Below are 27,746 nucleotides of genomic sequence, written 5' to 3'. Positions count from 1 at the left end.
GTCTAAACTCTTTGACTCAAAATGATCCTCTATTCATTATCGACACGACTTACCATGTTTTCTTGGTACACCACAAGTATAGTATTGGACTTGGACTTGACTCAACCAGAGTGGATTAGCGTCTCACTCTCGTCCCATCATCCTTTAGGTAACAGCTGTCAAGCCGTGACGTCGACGTAAACAACGAGTTGGCCCAGCGGGGAGTTTCCTCCACGAGAATAAAACATGTCCATAAAAAAAGTCATGCATTTATCAGCAGAAATGTGTCAGTCGTAGAATGTTATATTATACCACATCTGCCATCAATAATCTATGTCTGCTTGGCAGTGAGCCAGGCGTGATAACTTTGTCATAATTAAAAATGTGGTCTATATTATTGTCAGTCAGCACCTCTATTGAGTATCGATTTTTTTTATTGACACATTGTGGCTATGAGTAACAAATTGGTTTCCTAACTCATTCCTGACTCATGAGTCATGACGTTACTTTTAAAATGCACAAAAATGCCTTCACATTCTATGTTTACAGCAAAGCAAAGTCTGTAAAAAGCCAACGTTTTTTTTTGTTATACTCTTTGCTTCTGTTCAGTGCAAAAGTGTTATGGTTTGAAACCGACCCCAACAGCACGGCACAGACAGGTAGTTCAGAGTTAGCCAAACACTAGGGCGTATTTATTACAGAATAAAAAATTAGCCAAATAACAAATCAGAATTAACAAAAAGGAGAATGCTTTCGGCAGAGTTGTCTGCGGCTCTGCAGATCCTCCCGGTTTAGAGGTGGGGAATCGGCGAAGGCGCCACTACCTCTGTGGCTCTGCAGATACTCCCGGATCCAACTCGGGGAGGAAACGGAGAGAGAGAGAGAGTGGTCAATAATCAATCCAACTGTACACAGAGGCAGTGCAGTTCAGTCCTCCTTAGCTGAGTCCAGTCTAAATCACAAGTGACTTGATCCTCGGTGTACCAACACACAAGTTAGCTGAGTCCAGTACAAAACAAAAACGGTATTTCTTCAGTGTTATCCTAACACACAAATTAGCTGAGTCCAGTACAAAACAAAACCGGTATTTCTTCAGTGTTATCCTAACACACAAATTAGCTGAGTCCAGTACAAAACAAAAACGGTATTTCTTCAGTGTTATCCAAACACACAAAAAACAGATAATCCAAAAGGTTTGTTTCCAAAAACTCACCAAAGCGCAAACGCGTAAAGCGGGCAACGAGGCACAGCTCCAACGGATGATCGAGATATACACCAGCGGTGACTTCCAAAGACGTCCTGGAGAAGAAGTAGACGAGGCACAACAACGGGGGGGAACAGGCAATAGCAGTAGTAATCCAAACGACCCGACAACGATTGAAAGAAGGTCCGAGTATATGAAGCCTCTGGAGCGCTAATCACAAACTACGACAGGTGCGTGATGGAATTGGTCATCGCTCCTGAAGCGTGTGGCGGGGAATGCACCAATCAACACAGTACCTTGAAGAAGCGTGTGGCGGGGAACGAGCCAATCCTCACAGAATCCTCACAAAAAGCCCTCAGGTGGAAATCTTATTTTCACATTAATGGAGATAGATAGACCAATGACCCCTCCAATGTACAGTTTATGTCCTAATTAACCCAACCCCATCCAATGTACAGTTAGACAGCACAGCAGTACTGTCTATCTGTATGTCATATGTTAAGATTAATTGAAAATGGGGGACCCTGATGTAAACAAGATGAAAGTCTTTCTCTGGTCTGCATCCCCTTAACAATTGTGTGTATTGAGCTGTACTGTATTGTACCCATTCTGCAATCTGTTAATAACATTTTCAATCAATCAATCAATCAATCAATCAATCAATCAATCAATCAATCAATGATTTATCTTAAAGGATAAGACCGGCTTTTATTTTGTTCGTATTGTAAACATAGCCTATGAAAAGATCAAAACTACAATGAATTTATTCTACTTACATGTATGGTCCATCCAGCCAACACCAGATTACAGCTTGTCTCCGGAAGTCATAGAACTCCATTGTTGTCCCAAAACTGTTAAAACAAGTCACTGTAGGCTGTTCTGTATCGTTAGTGACTTAGCTTGGCATCACCTACTGCACTATCTCGCGTACGTGCACGCGTACTGAATAAACCACAAATGTACCTCTAATACCAGTATTAGTCTGACCACACCCCTCATCAGCTTACCTTCATAAGCAGGTGTGTGGTCACCTGCTCTCCTCCTTCTCGCTTTCACCACAAGGAAGTGCCTCGGTAGTACCCCACTTGACGTGTCGTTGATAGTTGAAAAGAGTTGTGACTAGGTTTACATTGTGCCTAACCTTTTTCTTCTCTCACTTGTTTATATAAGAAAAAGGTTTGGGTCATAATGTATTCCGCGGAGAGTAGACCCGCTAGACCTACTCTTCACCACCGATTCTCCATTCCCGCCTCCGTCGTGCGTTCCGGTGCTGGGCTGTTGCCACTCTCGTGGTTGCCGACCCAGCCCGGGAGACTGCCGGTGGATAGTTTTTCTCACCGACGAGCCGAGGGTTCGGTGCCGTCGCTCCGGCGATGGCCTGATCTCGACTCTGGTTCCTCTGTTTCTGGGGAATCGCCCGTTGATGAACGGGGGATTGTCTTAGAGCCAGAGGATTTGCGACGAAAACTTTTTGCGTCTGCTCGCTCACGTCGTAACATGGTGGCGTGCAGACGCGAACGGCCTGGGTTTGGGGAATTGCTGGAGACCAGCGAGGCCGCGTCCGACTCTGGATTTCTGATGGAAACTGAAGACTTCATGGAGGAGGCGGACGGGTTCTTGTATGATGGTCCCGTGGAGGGGAGTATCCCTCCTCCGGAGACCCCGGAGGGGGGAGAAATGGCTCCACGGGGCGCCTTGTTCGAGGATGTCGGGGAACCACCTTGGCCTCATCGACAGGATGCCCTACTGTCAGCCGCATCGGATTGTGGCTCCTTGACCAGTCGCAGCCTGCTGTATGCGAGGGATGCGGGGTCGGTGGAGGAGGGTCCGCAGGGGGAACTGCGGGCCTTGTTTCCCGAGCTCATGGCGGTAGCCGCCGCTGCAAACGGTGTGCCGCTGCCGCAGCCATTGCCTGCACCTGTCCCTGATGACCTCATAGGCCATCCCTGGCAGCGTCCCCCGGTGAGAGGGGTGGACGTTGTCTACCCATTTTTCCCATCGATGGGGGCCTATGTTCGTCGGGGTCAGGCGGTCTCCAACATCATGGGACTAACTCCCGCCTACGTACCAGTTACGCGGGTGTCGGGGTTGGTCAAAGGTATGGGGGAGGGCGTACCTCGGCTTGACAATCCGATGGCCGCGCTCCTCTGTCCGGATATGGTGTGGGAGCCCCTATGCAAGCCGGTCCTCCAGGGGAGGTCGGCTAGGCGATTGGCTTATTGGGGTGACCAGTCATTTATCGCCGGTACACAGTCGCTGGCTGCGGCCTCTAACATCGCCCACCTGGCTAGATTTGTATCGGGGATAATGACGGGCGGCGCGGATCTGAACGAGGTGAGGTGCGATCAGATCACCCAGGCTGCGGGAGCTGTGCTGCACCTCTCCCAGGTGCTAGCCATAGCCATGGGTAAAGTGCGCGCCCTGGCCACCCTGGGCCAGCGTCATCTTTGGCTGGAGCAGGCCCGTGTGCCGGAACGGAAGAGAACCCCTCTTCTGACGGCCGCCCTCTCCGACGCTGGCCTGTTCGGGAAGGCCCTGCTATTGATGACCTCAACATGCAGAGAGATGGCAGAGGAGAGGTCCATTCTCCAACCCCATTTTCCGCCTCCCGTCCTTGCCGGTGGGGGCAGAAGGCTTCCGCGACGTCGAGCTGTCTCCGTCGCCGCTACCACTGCCTCCGCCGCCGCTGCTGGCCCTGCCAAGAGGGCCAGGGGACGAAACGACGCTTCGGCCACCGCCGGCCCATCCCAGACCGGAGGAGACGGTAGGGAACGTCGTGTCCAGCAGACTGTAACCTACCGTCCCTCCGGGGCTCCCCGGGGTGGCAAGACTCGAGCGGCGCGAGGTGGCAGGCGCCGTTGAGAGTGACTTTTCCCCCTCTGTGTCCCCTCCTCTACACCCTCCCCGGCCCCTCTATGATTTTGTGCCTTGAACACATATTTATTTATTAATAAAAAGTTCCCTGATATAAGGGGGACTGTGTTTGGCCGAACAAACTGTGTGTTTCTTCAATACAAATCATGTGGTGGGGTTGTGTTTTATGAATCTACCCTGTTACGTTGGGGGAATGAGTTGTGTTGTGTTACGAGTTTTTAAGCAAGGTCTGCAACTTACACTCGGTAATAGGTTCTATTAGCTTGATGCTCCACATGCAATTAGAACTGGTGATATTCCATTGCTTTAACTAGGTATATGTGTTCACAACGCTGTGTTGTTAGTTGCAGTAATGCTCGTACACACTTTTCATGGCCTAGCCATTACTCTCGTTCAACGTCTTCCTATGTGTAGCATAGGCTGCGGGTATGGGATTCACGCACAGGCGACTTGTGTTTTGTTGTAAACCCTTTTACACTTTGTGGGTAGCTAACATTGTATTAGCTTATGCTATATATATTTTGTTCTACCGGAGGTTTTCAAAATGGCTACGGTTGTTTTCTGTGTGTAGGGATAGAAGGTGTGTTTTTCGGGAGGGGGTGTCGGATAAACCCCTCCTTTTTCCCACTTGATTGGTTTAGAGGGTTTGTTGTCCTTCCTGCTGAGCCAGTCAGGGCCAAGCCAGTGCTTGACGGGGGAGGGGGGGGGGGGGAGGGGTATTCTACCGACTCCTGTTATGACAGGATCCGGTGGGTTTTCCCCGCCCGTTATAGCGTTGTTGCTATGGCGACGCCTTCCATGAGCTGGTGTCGTAAAGATGTCGAGGTTAGAGCGCAGGACTTAACCTGCTGCGCTCGTTTTTGTGTCGAACTTGAGTCTGTTGGTCACGTGTCTCACAGTTTACATATCTTTTTCTTGACCGTGGTCTCATGTGGGAAGGTGTTTCTGGGGGAATCTGGTCTTACACTCTGATTAAAAAGAGTGACTGGATTAAAATCATGTGAAAAACAGGGTTTTTTACTCCCAGCTGTGCAGTTAGGTCATACATGTGATGCCTTTTCTTTATTTTATAAAGAGTTGAATGTGTCTTGATGGATATGAAATGAGGGTCCCTGATGGAACAAGACTAACGTCTTCTCAGGTCTGCCTCCCCTTATCTTTTTGTATGTATTCCTGTACTGCAGTCTGTTGGGTATATTTTTTCATTCATTCATTCATGGAGTTGATTGCATCTCGCCCCTCTTGTCGTTTCCCTGGGCGTCTTGGGGATTCAATATGGTGGTCTAAACGGCCTATTGTTGATGTGGGTATGTCCAAACGCACACATAGTGCTAGCTCAGGATGTGCTTTGGCCGTTGCTGACTGGCGCGCCTCGTTTGCTTTGGTAAAACAGCGTTTTTATGGAGCAATTGGGATGGGGGTTTTTCCTCTTCCGACATCCTGTGTGTTGTCGATGGGTTCCCGTTCATGTCAGGGGATGATGACGGAATGGGTCTGGGCATATGGGAAGGGTCTCACGCCCTAGGGGTGGGCCGCCGGACGCGGTTCATACCGACACGTCTGGGTGGCGCCTTCTTTTTATGTTGGGATCAGACGCGCATATCTGCCCCTTCTCCTGGGGTTGGCAGGTCGGCGTGATTAGGGCACGGGACTGGTTCTGGTCGCGCTGGTCCAGATCAGTGCACCCGTTGTCCGCTGGGGATGCAGATCTGCTGTTCTGGTACCCTGAGGGACTTAGGGTTTTTTCAGGGGGGAAAAATGCTAGGTCGATCCGGGTGTCACAGGGTTGTGCGTTATGGGACCCCTTGTTTGATGTATTCTGCACTGTCATAGTGGCTTATGGCCGTGCCGACCTGTACGCATCCGATCTCGTCGGATCTCGGCTGCTGTGCGGGTTGGTCTTGGTTGGTACTTGGTTGGGTGACCTCCTGGGAATACCGAGTGCGGGGTGCTGGGGGCTGGTCTTCCATATTACGCTCTTCTCTTGCGTTTTGGCGCTGAGGAGCCTGTTGGGTGGGGTTAACCTCCTTTGGGATCCTGTGCTCCCCGTATCGCCGGGCCCGGTCCGGGGTGATGCCCGTTGACCTGTAGGCCCGGGATAGCCCTGTTGGGAACCGGAACGCGGGCTGCGGCGGTGCCGCAGGTGCGTTTCGGGGTTTTTTCCTGAGGGGTTATAGGACCAACCATTACATGGGGTAATGCCTGGGTGGTTGGTTCTCTGGTGTGTTGCTGCAGTGTCAACTCCCGGTTCTCCGGTTGAGGGTGCCCCTGCACGTTCATGACGTCTGCCGATCGTATGGGCTTTTCTGTGGGCAGCTGTCAGGGGCCGTGTGGTCTACGGATCCCGCTTCTGACGTGCTGTTGAAAGCTTGGTTATGCGACAACGCCAGCATACGCCCCTTCCGCCGGGGCGGCTGTTTCGGCTGTCCTTTCTGGCGCCTGCCTCGTCCGCAGTTTTTTCCAGGCTTGGGTTGACGACCTGTTGCCTGGTCTTCCCCGGTGCACTGCCTGTTTCCGTTGGTTAACTCTTGTATGTTATGACCATGCTGTCTGCCTGTTGCAGGGCTTGTGTTCCAGGCGGTGTGCTGTTGGGGGGGACAGGGCCCGCTCGGCTGAGGGGCCTTTGTCCGAATACGCTGGCGATGTGAGGGGCGGGGTCACTAGGTGCCCCCCTGGTGGGGTCTTGATGCTGGCATCATGGACTTCTCCGGGCCCCCATTCCAGGGAGTCCAGTCCTTTTGGTGGGTCTGGGTCTTCCTTCGCGCTCCGCTGCTACGGCCTTGCCACGGGGTTGGGTTTGCCCTTGACCCCGTGATTCTGGGGGCAGTAACGAGGTTGTTCCTCCGTTCGTTCCCGGGTGGCATGCGGGTTGTGCGTGTGTGTAGTCGTGGGGTCAAGCCACGGTCTGCTCACCCTGTGCGTTAAGTTGCTTGAGTGCCTCTTCGCACGGTCGGGTCCGTCGCCTTCCCGTGAAGCCTCTAATAGGGGGGATACCCTCCATTAGGGGGGGTCGGGGGGGCTCGGCCCTCCCTGTTCTGATGGTTTTGGGGGGCTGTCAGCGGGGTGTATTTGTCAGCCAGTGGCTCCGCTTGGCCTCCCTTGTGCAGTAGGTGATGCCAAGCTAAGCCACTAACGATACAGAACGTTAGGTTATGACTATAACCAAGTTCTGTTAGTTAGGGGCGATGCTTGGCATCAGACGGCCGCTGCAGCCCTTGACCTCACCTTGTGGTGAAAGCTTGGGAAGGAGGAGAGCAGGTGACCACACACCTGCTTATGAAGGTAAGCTGATGAGGGGTGTGGTCAGACTAATACTGGTATTAGAGGTACATTTGTGGTTTATTCAGTACGCGTGCACGTACGCGAGATAGTGCAGTAGGTGATGCCAAGCATCGCCCCTAACTAACAGAACTTGGTTATAGTCATAACCTAACGTTTTATAGTATAATAATTCATCATTGCGATGAACATGAGCTTTTGTCTGGAACAACTTTATGAAGTGACTGCATGTAGCTGCCTACTGGAACTGCTTCATAAAGTAAAGTGTTCAAGACTATTACTTTAGGGGACAGGTTCACTTTTTTGCCCTTTTTTTAACCAGCATACTTTTGACTATACAGGCCATAATTTCACTTTGCTTTAGTATTGACAAACTGCATCCTCTCAGTCACCTGGCTCCAATCCAATGGGGCAAGTGTTTTAAGCCTTCAAAAACCATGATACAGGAAGCTCACAGTATGTATTTGTGTGTTCTCCAGAGGAAATGGTAGCAAACCATACATCTAATCAAAAGTAATGGGTATCATAGTCCAGTTATGCATGTAACTGGGCAACTTAAAGCATACTAAAGTGGAATTATGGCCTCTACTAGTTCAAGTTTCTTTAATAGTTGTCATACAGAAGTACAGAATACCTTTTTTTAGTCAACATCATGCCAGACAATGTTTAAATAGGGCCTATTTTCAAAAAGGTGAGCTGTCCTTATGAACATTCAATCAATGGGCTCCACGGTGTTCCAGGCTGCCTGGGACATAATAGGCAACGAATTAATAATAGTTTATAATTCATTCATTAGGGAATTCCTTTGACTACGAACCGTCATGTATGAAAATCAATCGTATGTATTGACCTGATAGCCTTTAATTCAGGTGTTCAAATCTGACACTGACATGACATGACCCAACATCGCCCTCCAGTGATTGGTGCAACAACCACTCCGCTTCGGCTGTATGGTGAAAACACTTCTCTGTCTTCCTACAAGACAAGGCACACAAACATGTCGAGTACGTAACGGTTCGAAATAACTGGCCATTTCACAAGCTGTGGATACACTTTTATATGATTCCCGTCGTGTTAACGGCCACCAACCCAGAGAGATGCCACAGAAAACACTGGGATCCATTGTAGGTCTGCTTTACACCGGGACCTGTTTGGTGCAGGTAAGCCGCAGTCGGCGCTCACAGCGCGGCAGGCGCTTTGAAGGGAGCTCGTGGATCGCAGCTGGACGGAGGCCTTCTATTGTGCGGTTTTGTTTCCCCACAAAGGAAACTGGCCATCGGTCGCTAGCTACACTTGGTGTGACGTCAGTTTACATAGACATAGCTAATGGTATTTTTGTAGCTACAATATGTATCACTCGAATAACAATGTGGATAGTTTTTCTCCGAATTTTTACTTTCAATTTGTAGGGTGTCGCGACTCGCGAGGAACCGGCAAGTTGTATGATCCTCCTAGGCGTAGTTACCGTTACAAGCGAGCTAACGTTAGCTAGACAGAGGGTCACTGTAGGCAGCTAACGCTAGCTTAGCCCGTCTGTCTGGTGGAGTTATCTTTGGTGCTGCTTGCTTGTTGACTAAATAACTTTTAACACATTTGTATTGACGCACCGTTTGATTGAGTCACGAGCACATTCGCTCACCGTAACCTTACTCACTGTCAAGATACCACAAGTTAGTAAATTATCATTGGTTTTGAACTCTCATCCAACTTGAGTGTTGATTAACTGGTCTGGTCTGTGTGGCTAGAATACAAAATACAGCTTGCTATTGTGTGTTTATTATTATTTTAAAGATGTATCTATTGAGAGAAAAAAACTCAAACATGTGATGTATGGAAATACAAATTACACAAGTGACAGAGAACTAAGTCAGACTCATATTTTTGTGTTTTGAAGTCAAACCTGGGTGTCAGTAGTTTGTTTGTTTGTATTTATGACCGTTGTGCAACAGAAATGTATGTCTTCTTGTTTGTGTGTGAAGGGCAAGGAATTCTGTTTTGGTGTCAACAACGAGCAGTACCGCTGTGAGATGGGCTACTGCTGTGGGGAGACAGAGTGCTGCACCTACTACTATGAGCTGTGGTGTAAGTTCCCAACCGTCTTCTCTATTTTAAAGCCGGCCTTGCTATACATCCGTTACCAGTTAATTATTTCCTTGACTTGTCTGGTAGTCATTATCCATGGAGTGGGAATATCCGACCATATCTGAATGAATGAATGAATGAAAACTTTATTAACAGATTGCAGAATGGGTACAGTGCAGTACAGCTCAATACATACAATTGTTAAGGGGATGCAGACCAGAGAAAGACTTTCGTCTTGTTTACACCAGGGTCCCCCATTTCCAATTCATCGTAACATATATGACATACATGACATACAGATAGACAGTACTGCTACATCTATACATTTATGACATACCAGATTTGCAATTGCAGTACTGTATTTGTGATACAAAAAGAGTCCAGAAAGAAAAGAGTATATACATTAGGCGTAGAAACTGTACATTGGATTGGGTAGGTGGGGGTGGGACTGTACATTGGAGGTGGTTGGGGGGGGGGGGGGGGGGGGGGGAATTTTGTTCTCAATGGCATGCCCTTTTGTTAGTTTATCCCGTAAACAACTATTTTAATCTATCTGGCATATCAGCTGGGAGGGGGGGCAGTTGTCAGAAATCACAATGTGGTGATTGAACTGCCAGTGTGTGTGTGTGTGTGGGGTATAATATCAGGTTGGATCTCATTAGACTACGCTGAAACCTTGCAACCCCCCACCCCTCCCTTTCTCTCTCAGGGTTTTGGCTGGTGTGGACTCTCATCATTATGCTGAGCTGCTGCTGTGCCTACCGCCATCGCAGAGTCAAGATGCGTCTGCAGCAGGAACAGAGGCAGCGTGAGATCAGTCTGATGGCCTATCAGGGAGCCTCCAGCTCCTTCATCTCACCCCCACCCCTCAACCTGAGTACGTAGCTCTGGGGAGAGGGGCGGTAGGGGTTACAATCTTATCTGGGGATCTTTTTACTTTATTTATTTCTTCAATTCTTCTCTTCAATTTACCTACTGATGTCTAAGTTATCCACGGTTCGGGCGCACATGTGCACCAGTTAACTCATGATTCGCTTATGATTTGAAATAGGTCCCCTGCAGTATTACAATTTCCCCAAGGGGATCAATAAAGGAATATATTATCGTAAATCTGCCTCTCTAATGCAGATTCAGACAGTAAAATCTATGACCTGGGGGTGTTTATAGTGAAAGACATGCAGCTCTATGCTGTTGTATCCTGAAGGGTTCTAGATTCCAGTGCATGACAGTGACAGACATGATGTAATATCCCCTATCGGTGCCATTTCAGCAACAAGGTTGTTTTGTGCAACACATCCTATACAGCTCTCACTTCAGATGGATGGACATTCAGGGAAGCTGAGTGTGACTGTCCAGTGTCCAGCACATTACTCTGGAGTGGGAGTCAGAGAAGGACCGAACTGAAACTATGATCCCAAAACCTAGAGGTGTAACAATATGGATACAGTATTTGAAAAAAAAAAGTTTGATACAGTGTATCAACATAAGAGTGTATCGTTGATTCTCTTGTTGTTCTCTTCCCTACTGAGGTTTCTCATTTTCTCATTGTCAAGGCATCTGCCTGCATCCTCAGTGTAGAATAGGAGGGGAGGTCACACACACACACACACACACACACAGTTTAAAGAGAGAGACTGAGAAAAAGAGAGCGAGAGAGGAGACACAGCTCTGAATCAGCTGTGTATTGTTTCTGTGTTTATTCTAGTCTGTAACTTCCACGAGGGGATTGTCCGCCAGTAATTTCCTAAGTGATGATGAAGCCAAAATGCTGTTTCTGTTTGCTATCCATCTCGTCCTTGGCTTTTGGACAGTTTTCCTCTAGATCTGATATACCTGGTTTTGGGCTTGCTAGATTGGCCTAATGTTAAGCTTAATGTTAGCTCGGTGTCTCTGCAACAGCAATATGCCGCCACTTTCTTCTCCGTCAGAATGTGCAAATTACCGTCCTGTAGTTAGCACTTTGGAAGAGACAATCTCAGTTCTACGCAGAGACGCTATAGATGTACATGAACATGATGGGGATATACACAGTACACTGTATATACGAACTTGGGAACAGCAAGGACCCAGACCCAAAGTTGCCTCCACACCGCATTATTCTGAGCCATGGCAAACGGTCAAGAGATCAAGAACAAAACTCTGGTGGTTCATGTCAGAGCCAATGATATTAAAGGGATAGTTTTGTTTTTTGAACCCTAGCCCTATTTCTTGCTCTCCAATGATGTTGTTGATTGATGGAGTCTTTTCTCAGCACAATCCATGCTGTTCCTCATACTAGCTCCGTCCAGATGGTTAACAAAGTCAATGGTGGTCACTGGTCACGCTCCTGTCCTGTCTCCTGTGCAAACTGACATAGACTAGCTGAAATTACCTTTGTGTGCACTGTGGAGTAAATTTCAGGGAGCCTCAGTCAGCTTGCACAGACAGGAGCGCAACCCCATTGACTTTGTATTGGTTTGTGGCTAACTATCTCGAGCTTGTACGAGGAAGAGCATGAATTGTGCTGAGAAAGGAAAGAATAGAAGTACTTTATTAATCCAGAGCGAAATTCAGCACTACAGATCGCTCACGGTAAACGTTTAGGTAGTCAAAAATCACTAAGAATAGAATTTACATTCTAAAATATACAGTAAGTAGGGGTGTAACGGTATTCGTACCGAACCGTTTTGGTACGGCACCTTCGTTTCAGTAAGAGCTGTGTACCGAACAAATACAACGTTACTTTAACCACTAAAGGAACACACGTGCAGAATTTGTTTTTCCATGCAGAACTTAATTAAAAACTCAAGTTCACCCCTTCCCAAAATATAACTTGCGCAAAGGGCCAGATGTTGTTTGTTCAGCACACTAAATTACCTGTAATTTAGCATAGCCTCATAGTATGGCGAACACACCCTCTCTCCCTGTGCTAGATTGAGAAGGGGCTGTCCCTCGGAGATCAAATTAATAAAAGTTTATGGCATATAGAACGGACATTCATACACAGCAACGCGCCTCCGAATAAGGTGTGATAAATATGGAACAGGAAATAGTAATTAAACCATTAGGGACCTGCATGATGCTTCTTTCTCTATTCATTATTCAATATCTACAAGTTTTACCCTGAAGGATGATTTACAATAAAGTGCTAAAAACGGAAAGGTAAGCTACTTACATTCTTGACACTAGAACTCCCAAAATAGCGTTTATTTGAATATAGAATATTCGTTGATAGCCCTACTCAACAGTAACTGCACACTACATCACCCCTGAGGGGAACATGGAAATCCATGTTCTGCAAACCTTCCCCCACTGTACTGAAATCGCACTGAACCGTGACTTCAAAACCGAGGTACATACCGAACCGTGTTTTTTTTGTACCGTTACACCCCTAGTCATAAGTGTAAAATTGTAAAATCACTATTTAAAAATAAGTCCAGGAAGATTTTCCAGAGTTGTACTTCACTCTGTGCTCAGTGATGCAGTGATGCACAGTGATGCGATATATAGTCTGATAGCTGTCAGAATGAAGGACTTCCTGTGCCTGTTGCATCTTGGGAGTCCAACACTGAATGTGCTCCTTCTATCAGCCAAGTCTGTGTGTAGTGGATGGGAGATGTCGTCCATGATGGCGTGGAGCTTAGCAAGAGTCCTCCTCTCTGACACCACTGCTAGAGTCCAGCTCCACCCCCACCACGTTACTGGCCTTCTTGACCAGCTTTTTCAGCCTGTTTGCGTCCTCCGCTCTCAGTCCGCTGCCCCAGCAGGTCACTGTGTACAAGAAGGCACCCGCCACCACCGACTCGTAGAACATCCTCAACATCGTTGTACAGACGTTGAAGGATCTCCGCCTTCAAGGAACTTCTTGACCTTCAAAGGGTTATTGTACCAATATCCAATATTCCCTTCATAGACAATTTGTCATTTATTTTATGCCAGACAGGCCCTGTTTGAATTGGATGGGGTTCATCTTCATCATGTTAAGAGGTTAACAGGCACCCAGAAAATTGGAAATGTTTTAACTTGAACTTGAGGACTGCATACTTTTTTTTTGCAAAGCTTAGCTTTATACTTATAGCACATGCATGAGCCTGGTCTCTTTTGAAAGATAACATTCTGAAGTTACTAATGCAAAAAAGGAAATCACTTTTAGTGCTAATGAAATAGAGTAACAGAGGTCTGAACTTGAGTTGAACTTGTGTACTCACATTTTTCTGTAGTGGTTGCAAGATTCCATATTCCAATATTCCAGCATAGAGGTATAAGCTGGAAAACACTGGTTCCATAGCCTGAAGTCTTATGTAGTACAGGTCCAACTTTTATAAAAATCTTTGAGAGACGTCAGAGTAAAAAGAAAAAAAACTCAAATCCATTTCCTCATCCACCGCCGTTCATTCTGTGAATGTGTGATTCACTTCTCGTTTTTGCTAGTCAACTTTGACCTCCTTCCTGTATTTGGTCGCGATTCTAAGTATTGATGTCCATCGTGTCGCCAACATAATCCATCATGCATCGGGAGCATTTGATTCTTCTCAATCCGACCGTTATAACCGTTCCCATTGCACAGGGAAAAGAAAACGACCTGGAGACATTAGATCGACGTACAGGCCAAGATACAAGGTTTCAAAGGGTGCTCGATACCGCCGTCTAGCTGGATGTGGCCGGTATTGCACTTTGGCGACCTCAGACCCATTCCCTATGGTAACACAAGGCTCCCTGGATGGATAATAAAAATATAGAAAAAAACTAAACGTAAAAAGCCGTTTTTGGCACCCACACTTTGGACGCCAGCGGTGTAAGCCATCCTTGTACTCAATGGGCCACCGCTTTAAGAGATAGGGATGCGTGGCGGTGTTTGCAGGGCTACATCTATATTCTATATTATAGCTATCGAGACAATACTATGGCTCATTTGACATCAACTATCCATCGTTCAACATGTGAAAAATAATACATTTCATGTATACGTTTGCGTGTTATACCGTGGTGAATATTGTATAGTTTCAGAGTGATCCTGGCTAATTCCTGAAAACGGAGCTATGGAGCAATACGTGAATTTTGCTAAAAGCGTTGGCGTTGCTCGCCTGGACACGCTATTATTTCCAATTCAAAGGTATAGGTATTATGTTATAATGGATGTTTCACTATCCATTATATCCAACATGGATATGGCTTTTTTAACAGTATATCCAACATGGATATATAGCTTCTATTTTTTTCACTTATTGCAGCATTGGATCAAAATTCCAAACAAAATAAAAATAAAGCTTATCAGTGGTGCACCACAAAATAATCATGTAAACTAAAACAAATGATGTGCAGAATAGTGCAATACGAAAGGTAGTGCAGTAACAGAGGTAGCTTGACTAGCTTCACAAGTTCAATTACATTCAGTCATAAATAATAAAATAAAATATAAAATTGGCTAGTGCAGAATAATTATAGACTATGAACTAATCTAGTTTTAAGGGTCAACTTGATTGCATTTTTTTCTTAATGCATTGCCGAAAGATCGGACCGGGAAAAATCGGTATCGGCAGATACTCAAAATCACATGATCGGGATCGGATCGGGAGCAAAACAATGCGATCGGGACATCCCTAATTCTAACAGGAATGATTAAAGGAGGAATATATTGATCAAGATGTGGGTGATGTAGTGTGCAGTAACTAATTGTACTTGTAGGGCTGTCAACGAATATTCTATATTGAAATTAATAATTGACTTGTAAAAAAAAAAAAAAAAAATTATTATAGATTGTGAACAAAACAGCCCCCGGTGGGCGGTCGTTAGTGGTTAACATACCGTTGTATTCGTTTGGTACACAGCCGTTCGGTACGGTACACACTGAAACGGTTCGGTACGGATACGTGTACCTTTACACCCCTAATTTCTACAATATAACAATAATAAATATTAATAACTATCTATATAGTACTCTTCACACATGGACAGCAGTCCAGAGTGCTCCACAGCAATTGGTATAAAATTAACATAGGCATAAAATCAGCACACAAATTGACGAAATAAAAATTGCATACATTTCAGACATAAGAATAGGTATAAATAGGAATATATTGGATCATCTTTCATCCTAGTTGTTATTCAAATCGTACTGTTGCTGCCTTTCATTTAATTCATTTACAATCCCCCTACGACTTTCTTTTCTCATTTCTTGTGTTTGTCTCTGATTCTACTCCAGCTTTTATGAGCATAAAATCATCCTACGGATGATTGATTGAAATATTAGACATTTGCCCCAGTAAAATGGATCATCAAGATTCTGGTTTCACAAATGGATCCTGATATATTGGTTTTGACTGGGACACAGTTAAAGAAAAATGTCAGTGATTGCAGTGTCGCTCTGACCTGGCTACATTATACCAAACAGATAAAACTGACGGAAGTTTCGGTTGGTTTGTTTTTAAATTGGAACCTAATGTCATGCGTTTACAGAAACAACAGCTTTGGTAGCGGATGGTGACGTATCCCATCGGTTCCATTGAATTATCTCAACTCTTCTGCCCATTAAAACAGACTCAGATTTGGTGGAGATGGGACACATCCTCAGCCCTGTCCAACAAACGGATAAGACTCATCGAAGAATAACTAAAAACAGACGCAACGGATCAGTGCAGCTAAGCGATTCTAATTTGTTTAGAATAGATAGGAATGCGAGAGTTGGTCAAGTAGTGATCTTTACTGAAACCGGTTTCTCTGTCACAATTCTTAAAGGGGCATTTCACAAAAAAAAACAATGCTGATTTTTGTTTTGCACATAATCTTGCACACATCCCAAAACTAAACAGTTTTGCAGACATTCATTTAGTTTGATAGTTATTGAGAGTAAATTAGTTTGAATATGGCTACCAGTGATGTCATCAGGGATTGGGTAGGGACAGTGGTGCTGTGTAGGGACAGTGATTGAGGGTAGGACAGTGGACTTTCTACCCTCCACCGCCCCTCAATCTGCAGCATGCTAAATAGGGCTGACCTTTGAATATTTTTTTGGAATTCCCCTCCATCTGCAGCATGCTAAAAGACCCCAGCCACTGAAATGGCTTCACCACCTGTCCCTCTGTTATCTAGCTATTCATAGCATTTAGGATTAGGGATGCCCCGATCACAGGTTTTTTTGCCACCGATACTGATCTTCTATGAGCCATATCGGCAAATACACTGCCGATACAGATCGTTTTTGTTTTTTTTCTTTCTTGTTACTCTTACTGTCATGCACTTGTCCTAATATACTAACCTACACTGTAGCACCAACATTGTAACCAACATTGTTACTCAGCTGATAGAGTTGTGCCCTTCCTGATGACTGATGGCTCGTACAGAACTTGTAGGTCGCTTTGGATAAAAGAGTCAGCTAAATGACTAAATGTATTGTAAATACCCATTGTTCAATTAACTCTTTGGACGCCACTGACTTGAGCATCGTTTGTTCCTACCACGCCATCGCTCTAAAAGATAGGAATAAGTGGTGTTTGCATGGCTATATATATATTCTATATTATAGCTATGGATACAATACTATGGCCCATTTGACATCAACTATCTATTTTCAATATGTGAAAAAAAAATGAATTTTTTCATCAATACTTTCGCGTGTTATACCGTGGTGAATATAAGTATAGTTTTAGAGTGATCCTGTCTAATCCCAGAAAACGACGATATGCAGCAAAGCGTGAATTTCACTAAAAGCGTTGCTGTTTCTCACCTGGACACGCTACTATTTCCAAATCAAATGTATATAATAGGTATTATGTTTCATCATGAATACATGAAAGGGGGGGGGGGTTTGATGCTTTAATCGTCACCAACGACATACGTTGTGGAGTAACGTTACACACACGTTGCGATCGAGGTGAAATCATGGTTTGATCAAAGCAGGATTGATATAATTTAGTCCTTACCTTCACTAGGAGGTACCCCAAAAAGAATATTACAATTGTCTGATCGCGAGTCCAAGTATTTGTGTCCATCGTGTCGCCAACATAATCCACCACGACAGATGCATCGGGGGCATTTGACGCTTCTCAATGCGATCGGGATACCCGCTCGACTCGCCTGACAAAGAAAAGTGCGCCCGGAGACATTTGAACGTTGCACAGGCCAAGATATAAGGTTTCAAAGGGTGCTCGATACTGCCACCTGGGAGGATGCCGGTATTGCACTTTGCCATTCTCAGGATGATTCCTCATGTTAACCCAGAGTCCGTGTGCCTGTAATGAATGGAAATATCGAATAAATGAAATAATGATGAAAACCCGACTATACTCGTGTCTGGCGCTGAACGGTCGGCGAGATAACCCGACTATCCTCGGGTCTGGCGCTGATTGAGTTAACAAACTGTATGCCTCACTCACTGTGTGGAAGAGACTGGGATCATTCTTTTGTGCAAGGCAACATTAGGCTTTACTTAAAACATTACATTCCTAACTTAGTGAAACTAAATGTAACAAATTAACACATAGATATAAATGTATCAGAGTTTCCCATTAATTACCTAGACTGTGGCGGAAAAAACCCTTTTATTTATTTTTTTACAATTTTTTTTTTTTAAATATAAAGTTTGCCAATAGGGATGTATCAGTAGTATTGGTAGTAGTCGTAATAGTAATCTTCTAAAAAATAAACCAGTTCAACACTTTTGCTTCATTTCTTTGATGGCTCAAATGTATGCTCTAGTCCAGTGGTTCCCAAACCTCTCCTCGAGACACTCCAGCCGTTCCATGTATTTGTTAAATTCCACCACCAGCACACCTGATTCAACTAATAAAGGGCTAGTTAAGTTGAATCAGGTGTGCTGGTGATGTAATTTAACAAATACATGGAACGGCTGGGGTGCTTCAAGGAGAGGATTGGGAAGCTGTTTTGAGCACAAAGTTCATCATAGATCTAGCCTCTTTATTTTGCTCTCAAAGTGCACCAGATTGATGCATTTAACTTTAAAATGTACAAAAAATGTTAAAAAAAATGTTCCGGGGCGGCATGCCCCCGGACCCCCCTATAGGGTCGGAGGTTCACCCCCCATAGTCTCTGAAAATCCTGTGGGAAACAGTGTGAATAGTTATTTATTACTTTATTTATTAGTATATTATATATAATTAATCTTTTTAATAAAAAAACAATTACCGATACCCGGTCCAGCTATTTTAGTGAATATCGGCCGATGGCAATCGCTGGCCGAGCGATCGGGGCATCCCTATTTAGGATGACTTGATTGCTGGTGTTTGTTCCCCAGACAGAACAAGCTTTATATAGATGGGCATAGAACAGCTAACCCTTTATGTATTTGTTGACTCCAGGGTTCTGGAACGTGGGTGGTAGTACAGTACAGCTAACCCTTTATGTATTTGTTGACTCCAGGGTTCTGGAACGTGGGTGGTAGTACAGTACAGCTAACCCTTTATGTTTTTGTTCACTCCAGGGTTCTGGAACATGGGTGGTAGTACAGTACAGCTAACCCTTTATGTATTTGTTGACTCCAGGGTTCTGGAACATGGGTGGTAGTACAGTACAGCTAACCCTTTATGTATTTGTTGACTCCAGGGTTCTGGAACGACTGCAAGCTCCCGGACTACGAGGAGGTGGTGGGTCACCCTCCCACGCCGCCTCCACCTTACTCTCAAATCCCTCTGGACACCATGCCTGTCCTCTTTCCGCCGGCCAGCCAGCCACAAGCCGCCGTGGTGCTAGAGCCCCCGGTTGAGGAGGAGGAGCCTCAGGCCTCGTGCTCGTCGGTGGACCAGGAAGCGCCGTCGACACTCGGCCAATCGCAGTGCCTGGCGGGGGAGGACATGGAGGCTATGTTGGCAGCAGCAGAGGAGGAATCGGAGGAGGAGGAGCTGATGACTCGGCGTCGGCACGTGACTGGTGACTCTGGGATCGAGGTATGCGTGTGCCAGCTGGACGTGGACGAGGGATCGGGACCGGAGGAGGGGGAGGGGGGCGACGAAGAGCAGCGGGTATGCCAGGGCGCCGGGGGGGACTGCTGCACCGGGCGACAGCAGCACAACCTCAGACACAAAGAGCGCACGCCGGAGCCTCCCGGACAGACCCCCAGCACCAGCACTGCAGACCGCCTGGTCTGAGCTCCACGCCTAGCCTAGCCTAGCAACCAACTAACTAACCAGCCAGCCGACATGAGAGCTGCTGTCATCACCATCATCCCCTCTCAAGATTATCACCTGACCTTTCTGTTGTTTCAGAGACGTCAAGAGGTTTGATTTCATGATGATGATGATGACTAGCCCAGACAGCTCATATTTGAGGAAGATGAATGATCTGCCATGTAGGCTATGCTAAGTAATTGTTTAATAATTCTTTAAATATCTGTGGATGGTTCTTTTGTTTTGTGAGGTGAAGGGGGGTGTGGGCATGATGGAGGAGATACGGATGTTCTTGTTTGCGGGATGGAAACAGGCCAGTGTTTTGCAAGAGACCTCTCCACCGAGCGTTGAGAAGAGTAGTACGAGTGCCCACTGCCTTAAAAGCAGAATTGACTGATTCCCTCGTCCCGCTTCTTTCTCCTCTCCCTGAACACTGCGCCCCCCCCCCCCCCCCCTTTCCTTGGTCCCAACATTTCCAGTCATCCAACCGTCTCCCTCTGACATTTCATCTCTGGTTGGATGGCCAGCTAACAGCACGGTCACCACCCCCCCCACCTGCCTCTACCCCCTCCCATGCCACCTCTACTGAGCAGAGGGGGTCTCAAACCGCAAAACAAAACCACTATTCACTACCCCCCCCCCCCCCCCCCCCCCAAACACGCACACATAAATTATACCCGACAGCAGCGCCTGGTCTTGTCAGCTTTTCTAGAATGCATGCGCGCGTCTGTGTGTTATCTAGGGCACAGCTGCACAGTGATGTCATTTCTGAGGTAATAGCAACCAGTGTCTCCCGTGTGGAGCGTTTTGGTGTTTTCATCCAGAGAATCTGGAGAGGGAGAAGAGGAGACGGGAAAGGAGCGGGAAGTGGAGATGTCTCGATCTCTTCCCGGCACTCTGTCTCTCTGGACCCCCCCCCCCCCCCCTCAAAATACACACGTCGTCCACCTCTGCCCCTCAGTATGCGTTATGTAATCGTCCCAGACTTGGTGGTCAAAACTTGGCCTGACTGGTATTGAATGGACGACGTGTGTGTGTGTGAGTGATCTCTCTTGGCTCTCACCCGTGGGATGTACGCAGACTGAAGCCTGCAAGCCGAGCCAGGCGTGACATTATGCCAGGGCTATGAGACTCAGTCGCTGTCTATAAAAAGCCTCCCACTGATGGTTTGAGTGTGTATGTATGTATCTATGTATGTCTGTGATTTCACTACGCTACAGGAAAGGGAGGGTTGTTGAACTTGGGACAATCCCAAATCTTTTGTTCATCAGACCTTGTTTTCCTCTTCTTTTTTCTTTCTTTCTCTTTTCTCCGTTTCACTGTATTAATATGTTCTGCTTTCGTCAATGCCACTATAATTAACATTAACGACTAACAAAGCTCCTGCACTCGGGGCTGCAAGCGTGTATACTAGCGAGTCTACGATGTATATGGATGGAGGTGGAGTCTTATTTAGTGTATGTACTGTATATATATATATATGTCTGTGTTCAAAGTGCCCAATCACCTTGTGGAGCACATCTGAATCACCGCAGGGCTTTTAAACCACTTGACTAACAAAACAAAAACACTGGCATTTAGAGGACATGGATGTGTCGGTCTGCTTGTTGTAGAGACTAGCGTTTCTTTTACAAGCTCAGATTAGTGACACAGAGTTTGGAAATTATGCGAAAAAGCCGTTTTTGTTACACGTGTCCCAAACATGACATCTGGGACCACAGCCGCCACCACCACTACCAACATACCGGCCAGTACCCAAAGTCGTTGAGGGCTGGGGACCTTAGAGGGTTCAAGTATAGATAGTATAAGTATCCTGGATGTGGTTTCATGGTAGTGTTATGACTGCACAGCACAGGCCATGCTGTGCTGTTACGTGGTGTCCAGGAAATCTTAGCTAGCTTGCTGGTACTGTCTTGGCTCACAGTGTGTGGGCCTGTAGCACTCTGCAATGCCAGAGATTTGCGCTGGTATTTTCCATTGCCAGTGGCGTGCGTGTGTGTGCACGCGCGTGTGTGTGTGGGGGGGTGGGCTGTGCGGAGCAGCTGGTGTTAGCGCAGCTGCAAATTCTGTTGTGATAACCAAACACTCCCCCGTGACGTGCGTTGGTCGTCCAGCATGTGTGTGTGTAGAAGTGTGGAGTTAGAATCGGCAGGTATCGTGCGGAGAGCAGCACATGTGATATGGGCTGATGTATTTAGAGCTGGGAGAACCACAACAAAGTCCCTGACAGCTTTAGTGTGTGTGACACTGTGTGTGTGTTTGTGTTGAGAGATAACGGCACTGATTGATTAGATAATGCGATACAGGGGAGGGGGGGCTTTGATGAAAAGGAAAGCATGTACAACAGATTATGTTCTGAATGATCTCACCGTCAACATCAGCTGTGTTCCCTTGATCCATCTGATACCGTCTGTCGAAACTTGGGAGTAAAGATTTAGGCCATGCGCGAGCATGCACACACTGCGTAGCCCAGCAGATTTCTACATCGTCGTCAATAACGATGTTGATACTACAGCGGCTGTGACAGCCTTCTCAGTGTGTCGTTAAAGATCTGTTGCACTGCACAGCCCAGTTACAACGTAGATGACCTGGAACGGCACAGCAGCCCCCCCCCCACACACACACGCATACATACATGCAAGGACACGTAACTTTTTTTTAATTTATTAATGAAGACCACAGGCTGCCTTGCCAGGTCAGTAGGGAACCGAGTTAAGTGACTCAAGCAGGTTATACCCAGTTAGTCGGATCATTTAGAGAAAGAATGATATGGGATTGTTTGTGTTTTTTGAGGAATTTGTCTAAATGAACTGTTTGCTGATTCTTGCAGCCATGGCAACCGATGAGCTCTCCTTGTGAGAAGTTATTGCGTAATCTATTCTATTTATCTGGTTCACTGCTCCTTGCAACAATCATCTACCCACCGCCACCCACCCAATGTATTGTAGTAGAAGTGCATCATAACAAGCACTTGTGTGATTGGACAGAATCAGTACCGGTGTGGAAACTTCTTACCACAATACGGTGGTGTGTAGATGGGTCGCGTTTTGGAACTTACTACAATGCGGTGGTGTAGATGATGGTGCGATTGGGAGGCGAGCAGTGGCAGTGTGTTAGTGAGGCATGCAGAGCATGATTGTTTTAGAGCAGGAGTGGTTTGTGATCGATTTTTAGACTAGAATGTTCAAATGTCTCTCGGGGCTGATATGAGATGGTCTCACTCACTTTGTAAGAAAAGGATGTGGTTTTAGAGAAAAGCCACGAGAACCAAACCACCGGAGCTGAGCTTCTCTACACGTCCTAGAAGCTTGTAGATTAGGTGTCATGTTTGTGTATGAAATTACATATTTAATGCTGCGTGTCCCCCCAAGTTAGTTGTGGTGCTGTTATAATGTTTAAATGTAGCCCCCCCCCCCCCTCTTTCTCTCCGTTAGATGGATTTCCATCAAGAATAGTTTGAGATAAGAACTTCCCTCAGCATGAGTAAAAAAAATGGAAAGAAAATGTTTTATTTTCTATATACAGTTTTGTCGTGATCCATTTGACTTGTTGCTCTCAAAAAGAGAATGTGTTCTAGCCTGTATGTTAACACTTTGAGTGCCAGCAGGGGGCGCCAGAAATAGCGCTCGAGTGCCAGCGCTGTAGTCAATGGGAGGGTGATCACATTTGCGAATGCATAAACTATATCTTAAATTATGGCTATGTGTCTAATACGCCCGTCGCTTATCAATGACTTGTTTGCAGTCAACATTGTCGAAACGGATTGTTTTTTAATCCGTTCATTTCCGTTTTATACCATTTTGAAAAACGCTAGTTTTTTTTAAACTTCCAGAAAAAGAAAAAAAGATTCTGCAGGAATCGCGCTTTACTGGAATACACAAAACACGTTGTCATTTTTCTGCCTATTTATGAATCGTTTTCAAATAAACGCTAGATTATCGATAGTATATGTGTACTTATGCATGCTAGAGAAGCGGGCTGAAAAATCGATTATCTTATTTCCTGATCAGCAGCCACACGCACACATATGGGACTTGCTGAGATATAGGTGAAAAACTCTTGATTATCCCAAGACTGGTAAAATAGATTCCTTACCTCAGATCAGATGTTCTCCAAAAAGATTATTCAAATTCCTGATCGCCATTCCAAATATCGATTGTGTTTATTGATCCAACGCTGGGTACTGGAAACAGATATTCCACGCTGTTCTGAGGGTGGGCAATGACTGGGATCGTCTCCGGTTACATGCCTGACAAGTAAAATGTGGATTCCGGACTCTTTTTTTCCCATCCATTTCATTCAGTCCAATCCAATGGGTGCAATACCATCCGGAGAGACGATAGGGGGTGGTATTTTCCCTGTTCGAGCTCAGACAGATCCCCACTGGTAACGTGAGGCTAGATTGATGACAAATTAATGGAAATCGATAAAAAAAAATAACGATTAAATAACAAGATTTCTCGTTCTTGGCACTCAACACATGGCATGAACTAACGAGATTTCTCGTGGCTGGCACTCAAAGTGTTAAGGTGCATTTAGGCCTGTTTTCTATAAACTGAATGAAGGTAACACATGGGGGGTGTGGTTCTGTTGTGAGTGCGTGGATAGGGGAGGAGCCATAGTTTTTCCTTCCCTTATTGCCAAGCTAGTACTATTTCTGACTTATACATGTTTACCTATAAAGGGCTATATCAGTCAGTTAGTCATAGACAAACATCCATCCATTTATTCATTCATTTATCTGCTCTATGCTTTTAATCTGCCACAGAGATTTGCTATCTGAACATAGTCCTCGTTTGGATGTGCTTATTTTGTGTGTTTTTGCTGATGTTTGCTAATAGCTGATTGTACATGATTGTATATTTTCATTCAGGCTTCATCTTTGCCTTCGTTGTTGTCGTGGTTTTGTTTAATGTTCACAGAGGTGCGTGATGCTCCCTCAGACGGACCTGATGAAAAAAACTCACAGGAATACTATAATTTTACAGTGGTTAATTTTTGTATGGGGAGCTATAGCTATGGATAAAAGCGTCAGCTAAATGACTAAATGTAAGTAATGTATAGGTCCTGTAGAGTAGCTCCAGGTGCAGTAGTGCTGGAGGCTCCGCTCTGTTGAGTCCCTATGGACCGTGACACCCCCCCCCCCCTTTGAGGGTCACATCCTGGTTACCTGGCAACCCACAGGCCCACACCAGCATGCTGCTGTTTGTTTTTCTCAGCCACCATGGTTGTGTGTGCATCCCTCCACACATGTCCCCCTAGACCAGATCACGTTGATACCAGGTTCAGCCTCAATTCACTTCTCACCTATAAAAGACCAGATCATGTTGATACCAGGTTCAGCCTCAATTCATTTCTCACCTATAAGACCAGATCATGTTGATACCAGGTTCAGCCTCAATTCACTTCTCACCTATAAAAGACCAGATCATGTTGATACCAGGTTCAGCCTCAATTCATTTCTCACCTTTAAGACCAGATCATGTTGATACCAGGTTCAGCCTCAATTCACTTCTCACCTATAAAAGACCAGATCATTGACACCAGGTTCAGCCTCAATCCACTTCTCACCTATAAGACCAGATCACGTTGATGCCAGGTTCATATCACTTTCACTTTAGTGGATGTCAGGGAGTGTGTTTTCCTCAAAAGAACGTTGCTGTGTCAGCGCTAGTTCAGAATGCAGAAGACTCATATCGGCAGCGAGTGAATCGCAAAACAAATTCTATCCTTTGAATTGAAAGTGTCTTGACCTCTGAACCCGGGCTGGTGTAAGATAAGAACATTGTATCAAATTGAATATGCCCAACCACGCTACAGTTCACATTAATACCATTTGAATGAATGTACCGATTTCTCAAAGATGGTCCGTTTCCCGATCTTAAGGACCATCGTAGCTACATAGTTCACCAGCTTTGATCCAGTAATCTCATAAAAGCCAAAGCCATTTTTACCTGCATCTCTCCCATCATGCACCTCTGTAATGTATTGTACTGTACCCAACTAGGCTATGCAAAAAAAAACATAAACCCATTGATATATGCTGCAATAACTCTTTCTCTCTTTCTGTTTGTCTGCAGTCTCTCCAGTACAAGCAATATTATTCAGTACCCGTCGCTCTGTACTGTACTGTACTCCGGTCAGTCTGTGTATATGTATTTGTTTAAGAAAACCTGTAAAAAAAAAAAAAAATGTATCTAAAAATATTTATCGCCACTACTATGGTTGTGTTTATTGTGTAATGCTTAAAAAGTCTGTATTGACCTCCCAGCGAGTGGGAGGGTTCTGAGGAGGGGGGGGGCATTTTGAAAGGCCATTGTATTCTTTTGTTTTATGTGTGTTTGGTGTTTTAGCGACATGGCAGATTGAAATACAGCTTGCTGTCGTAAATCCTCTGAGAGTTAATACTTCTCTGACTTGATCTGGATAGAAGCCACACTGTGTGGTCGTGTAAAAGCCCAAGGAGAGCTTTATTATATATTTTTTTTCCAGATGAATTCCTATTTAATCTCTCCATTATTTGTGTTTTTGTTTTGTTTGTGTCCTGTGGATAATGTCTGCCACTGGTCCAGCCCCTCGTGTTTTAATGCACTGATGTGGTCTGTTGGATGTCCTTTATTTTAATTTTTTATCTTTAAGACATTTTCACTGACTGAATACTTAACTGTTGCCTTTAATCCTCAATGATTCTCAACCCCCTCCCCCCCAACTTTTTGATATTGTACAAATCAAGAGACCTGTGTATAGCACGCTGTCCGATTCATATGCAAAGGCAGCCGTGTTGAAATTTGGACCAGGACTCTTGAATACACGAGGTTGTCAATGGATAGTTTTTATGACCACACCTCGATCAGCCTCAGCTTGACTCTGTAAGATTTGTTGCACTTTTGACAAGCAACAAGTCACTGTTAGAGCAGTGGGAATGAGTGTTTTTTGTCAAGCGACCCATTAAAAACATCGTTCTTTTTGCATTTCCTCTTCTAAACCATAGATAATGTGGAGCAGATGTGTTGGTGCTGTGGTTGATTTGTGTGTTTGGAAAGAATGTCTTTTTTGTTGTTTTTTTCCTTTTGCCAAAATTTAGAAATGGCCACACTCGAGAAATGATAGCAGGCGTTCACAAACGCAGACCCTTCTTTTTCCTATGTTTTCCTGTCACCCAGATCAAGCCAAAACAAAAAGTGGAATGAAAGAAAAACAAATATACAAGCACTGAATTGTGTGATAGATGCAAAAAAAATGCTTTGGTTAAAAAATAATAATAAAAAAGGGGAGGGGTCTGCTGTGTACTCTTGTGGTCATCATTTGTATTTTATTTTTATAATAAAACATAAACATTGGCACTCAAAACGTTATAGCCTATTGTCTTCGTTGTACTGCATTGTCAAAACGCTTCTGTTTATTGAATTCACTCAAGATAGCCGCTGGCATTTCTCCGGGGCCTCCCCCATTGTGGTGTTTTATCAGCATTGGAACAGGACCCCTGCGGGCTGCGGTGTTCAAAGAGGGAGGGGGACCCGTGTCCCGCTGTGAGGAGTGTTGCCCCCATAGATGTGTTTATATATCTATGGTTGCCCCACCCCGAATTATGTGAAGCAGCAGAGATATCGATCTCTCGAGACAGAGCACCCCCGTCAGTCACAAGGCCACGGTGGGGTGAGAGCAGCGCGAGGCACATGCACTATTGACGAGATGAGAAGGAGGAAACCGCCTGAGGCTGTTCACATCTATTTACATGGAACTATCGTGGGGTTATGTTGTGTTTGTGGATTGGGGTGCACAGCACAGCACACACACCGAAGGCAAAATGAAAAGCCCACGCGAGGCATGTGGAGGGGAAATAATGTGCACGAGTTGTAAACACCGTTCCTCCTTTGTACCTTCCTCACATCTAAGACATTTCTGATAAAAGGGGGTATTTCATGACTCGGGGTTGGACAGCCACAGCCACGTTGGACATTTAAATACGGTGGCCAGTTTAGAATTGCAGCCTCCCGTCGAATCATATGACGTGTGTGTCATACATTATATAGCAGTACTTTCAAAACGATGGAATATTTTCTAAAAACAAACACTAAAACAAAACAGTTCTAAGTCTAAGATGAAAACAGGGTCATTGGAACACTTTGAAGCTGGATGTTTTTTTTTTAACTGTTTACAATTGAATTTTCAAACATATTTACTATTACAAAAAGTATCGTATGGGCTTAACGTTTGGTTCAGTGCCTCAA

The 27,746-nt window shown here is 45.4% G+C and overlaps 1 protein-coding gene across 1 annotated transcript; it reads left to right on the top strand.

The window, feature by feature from the left end:
- The first annotated feature begins 8,289 nt into the window (after nucleotides 1-8,289).
- wbp1 (WW domain binding protein 1) lies at nucleotides 8,290-20,120 on the top strand. Its single transcript, XM_084325114.1, has 4 exons — nucleotides 8,290-8,496; nucleotides 9,316-9,418; nucleotides 10,128-10,295; nucleotides 18,956-20,120. The coding sequence occupies exons 1-4, from the start codon at nucleotides 8,434-8,436 to the stop codon at nucleotides 19,495-19,497; spliced, it is 876 nt and encodes a 291-aa protein (XP_084181240.1). The 5' UTR covers nucleotides 8,290-8,433; the 3' UTR covers nucleotides 19,498-20,120.
- Nucleotides 20,121-27,746: the final 7,626 nt, after the last annotated feature.

The sequence above is a fragment of the Notolepis coatsorum genome, assembly GCF_963971535.1.
Source record: "Notolepis coatsorum genome assembly, chromosome: 11".
NCBI classification, from domain to species: Eukaryota; Metazoa; Chordata; class Actinopteri; order Aulopiformes; family Paralepididae; genus Notolepis; species Notolepis coatsorum.
Note: the sequence above shows the minus strand (reverse complement) of the source record. Positions and strands in the feature narration are given on the sequence as shown.

Excerpts from the sequence above, each read along its gene's own strand:
- wbp1 (XM_084325114.1), top strand. The coding sequence starts at position 8,434 with ATGCCACAGAAAACACTGGGATCCATTGTAGGTCTGCTTTACACCGGG. Across the intron at positions 8,497-9,315 it reads CCGGGACCTGTTTGGTGCAG|GGCAAGGAATTCTGTTTTGG; the intron begins GTAAGCCGCAGT and ends TTGTGTGTGAAG. Across the intron at positions 9,419-10,127 it reads CTACTACTATGAGCTGTGGT|GGTTTTGGCTGGTGTGGACT; the intron begins GTAAGTTCCCAA and ends TTTCTCTCTCAG.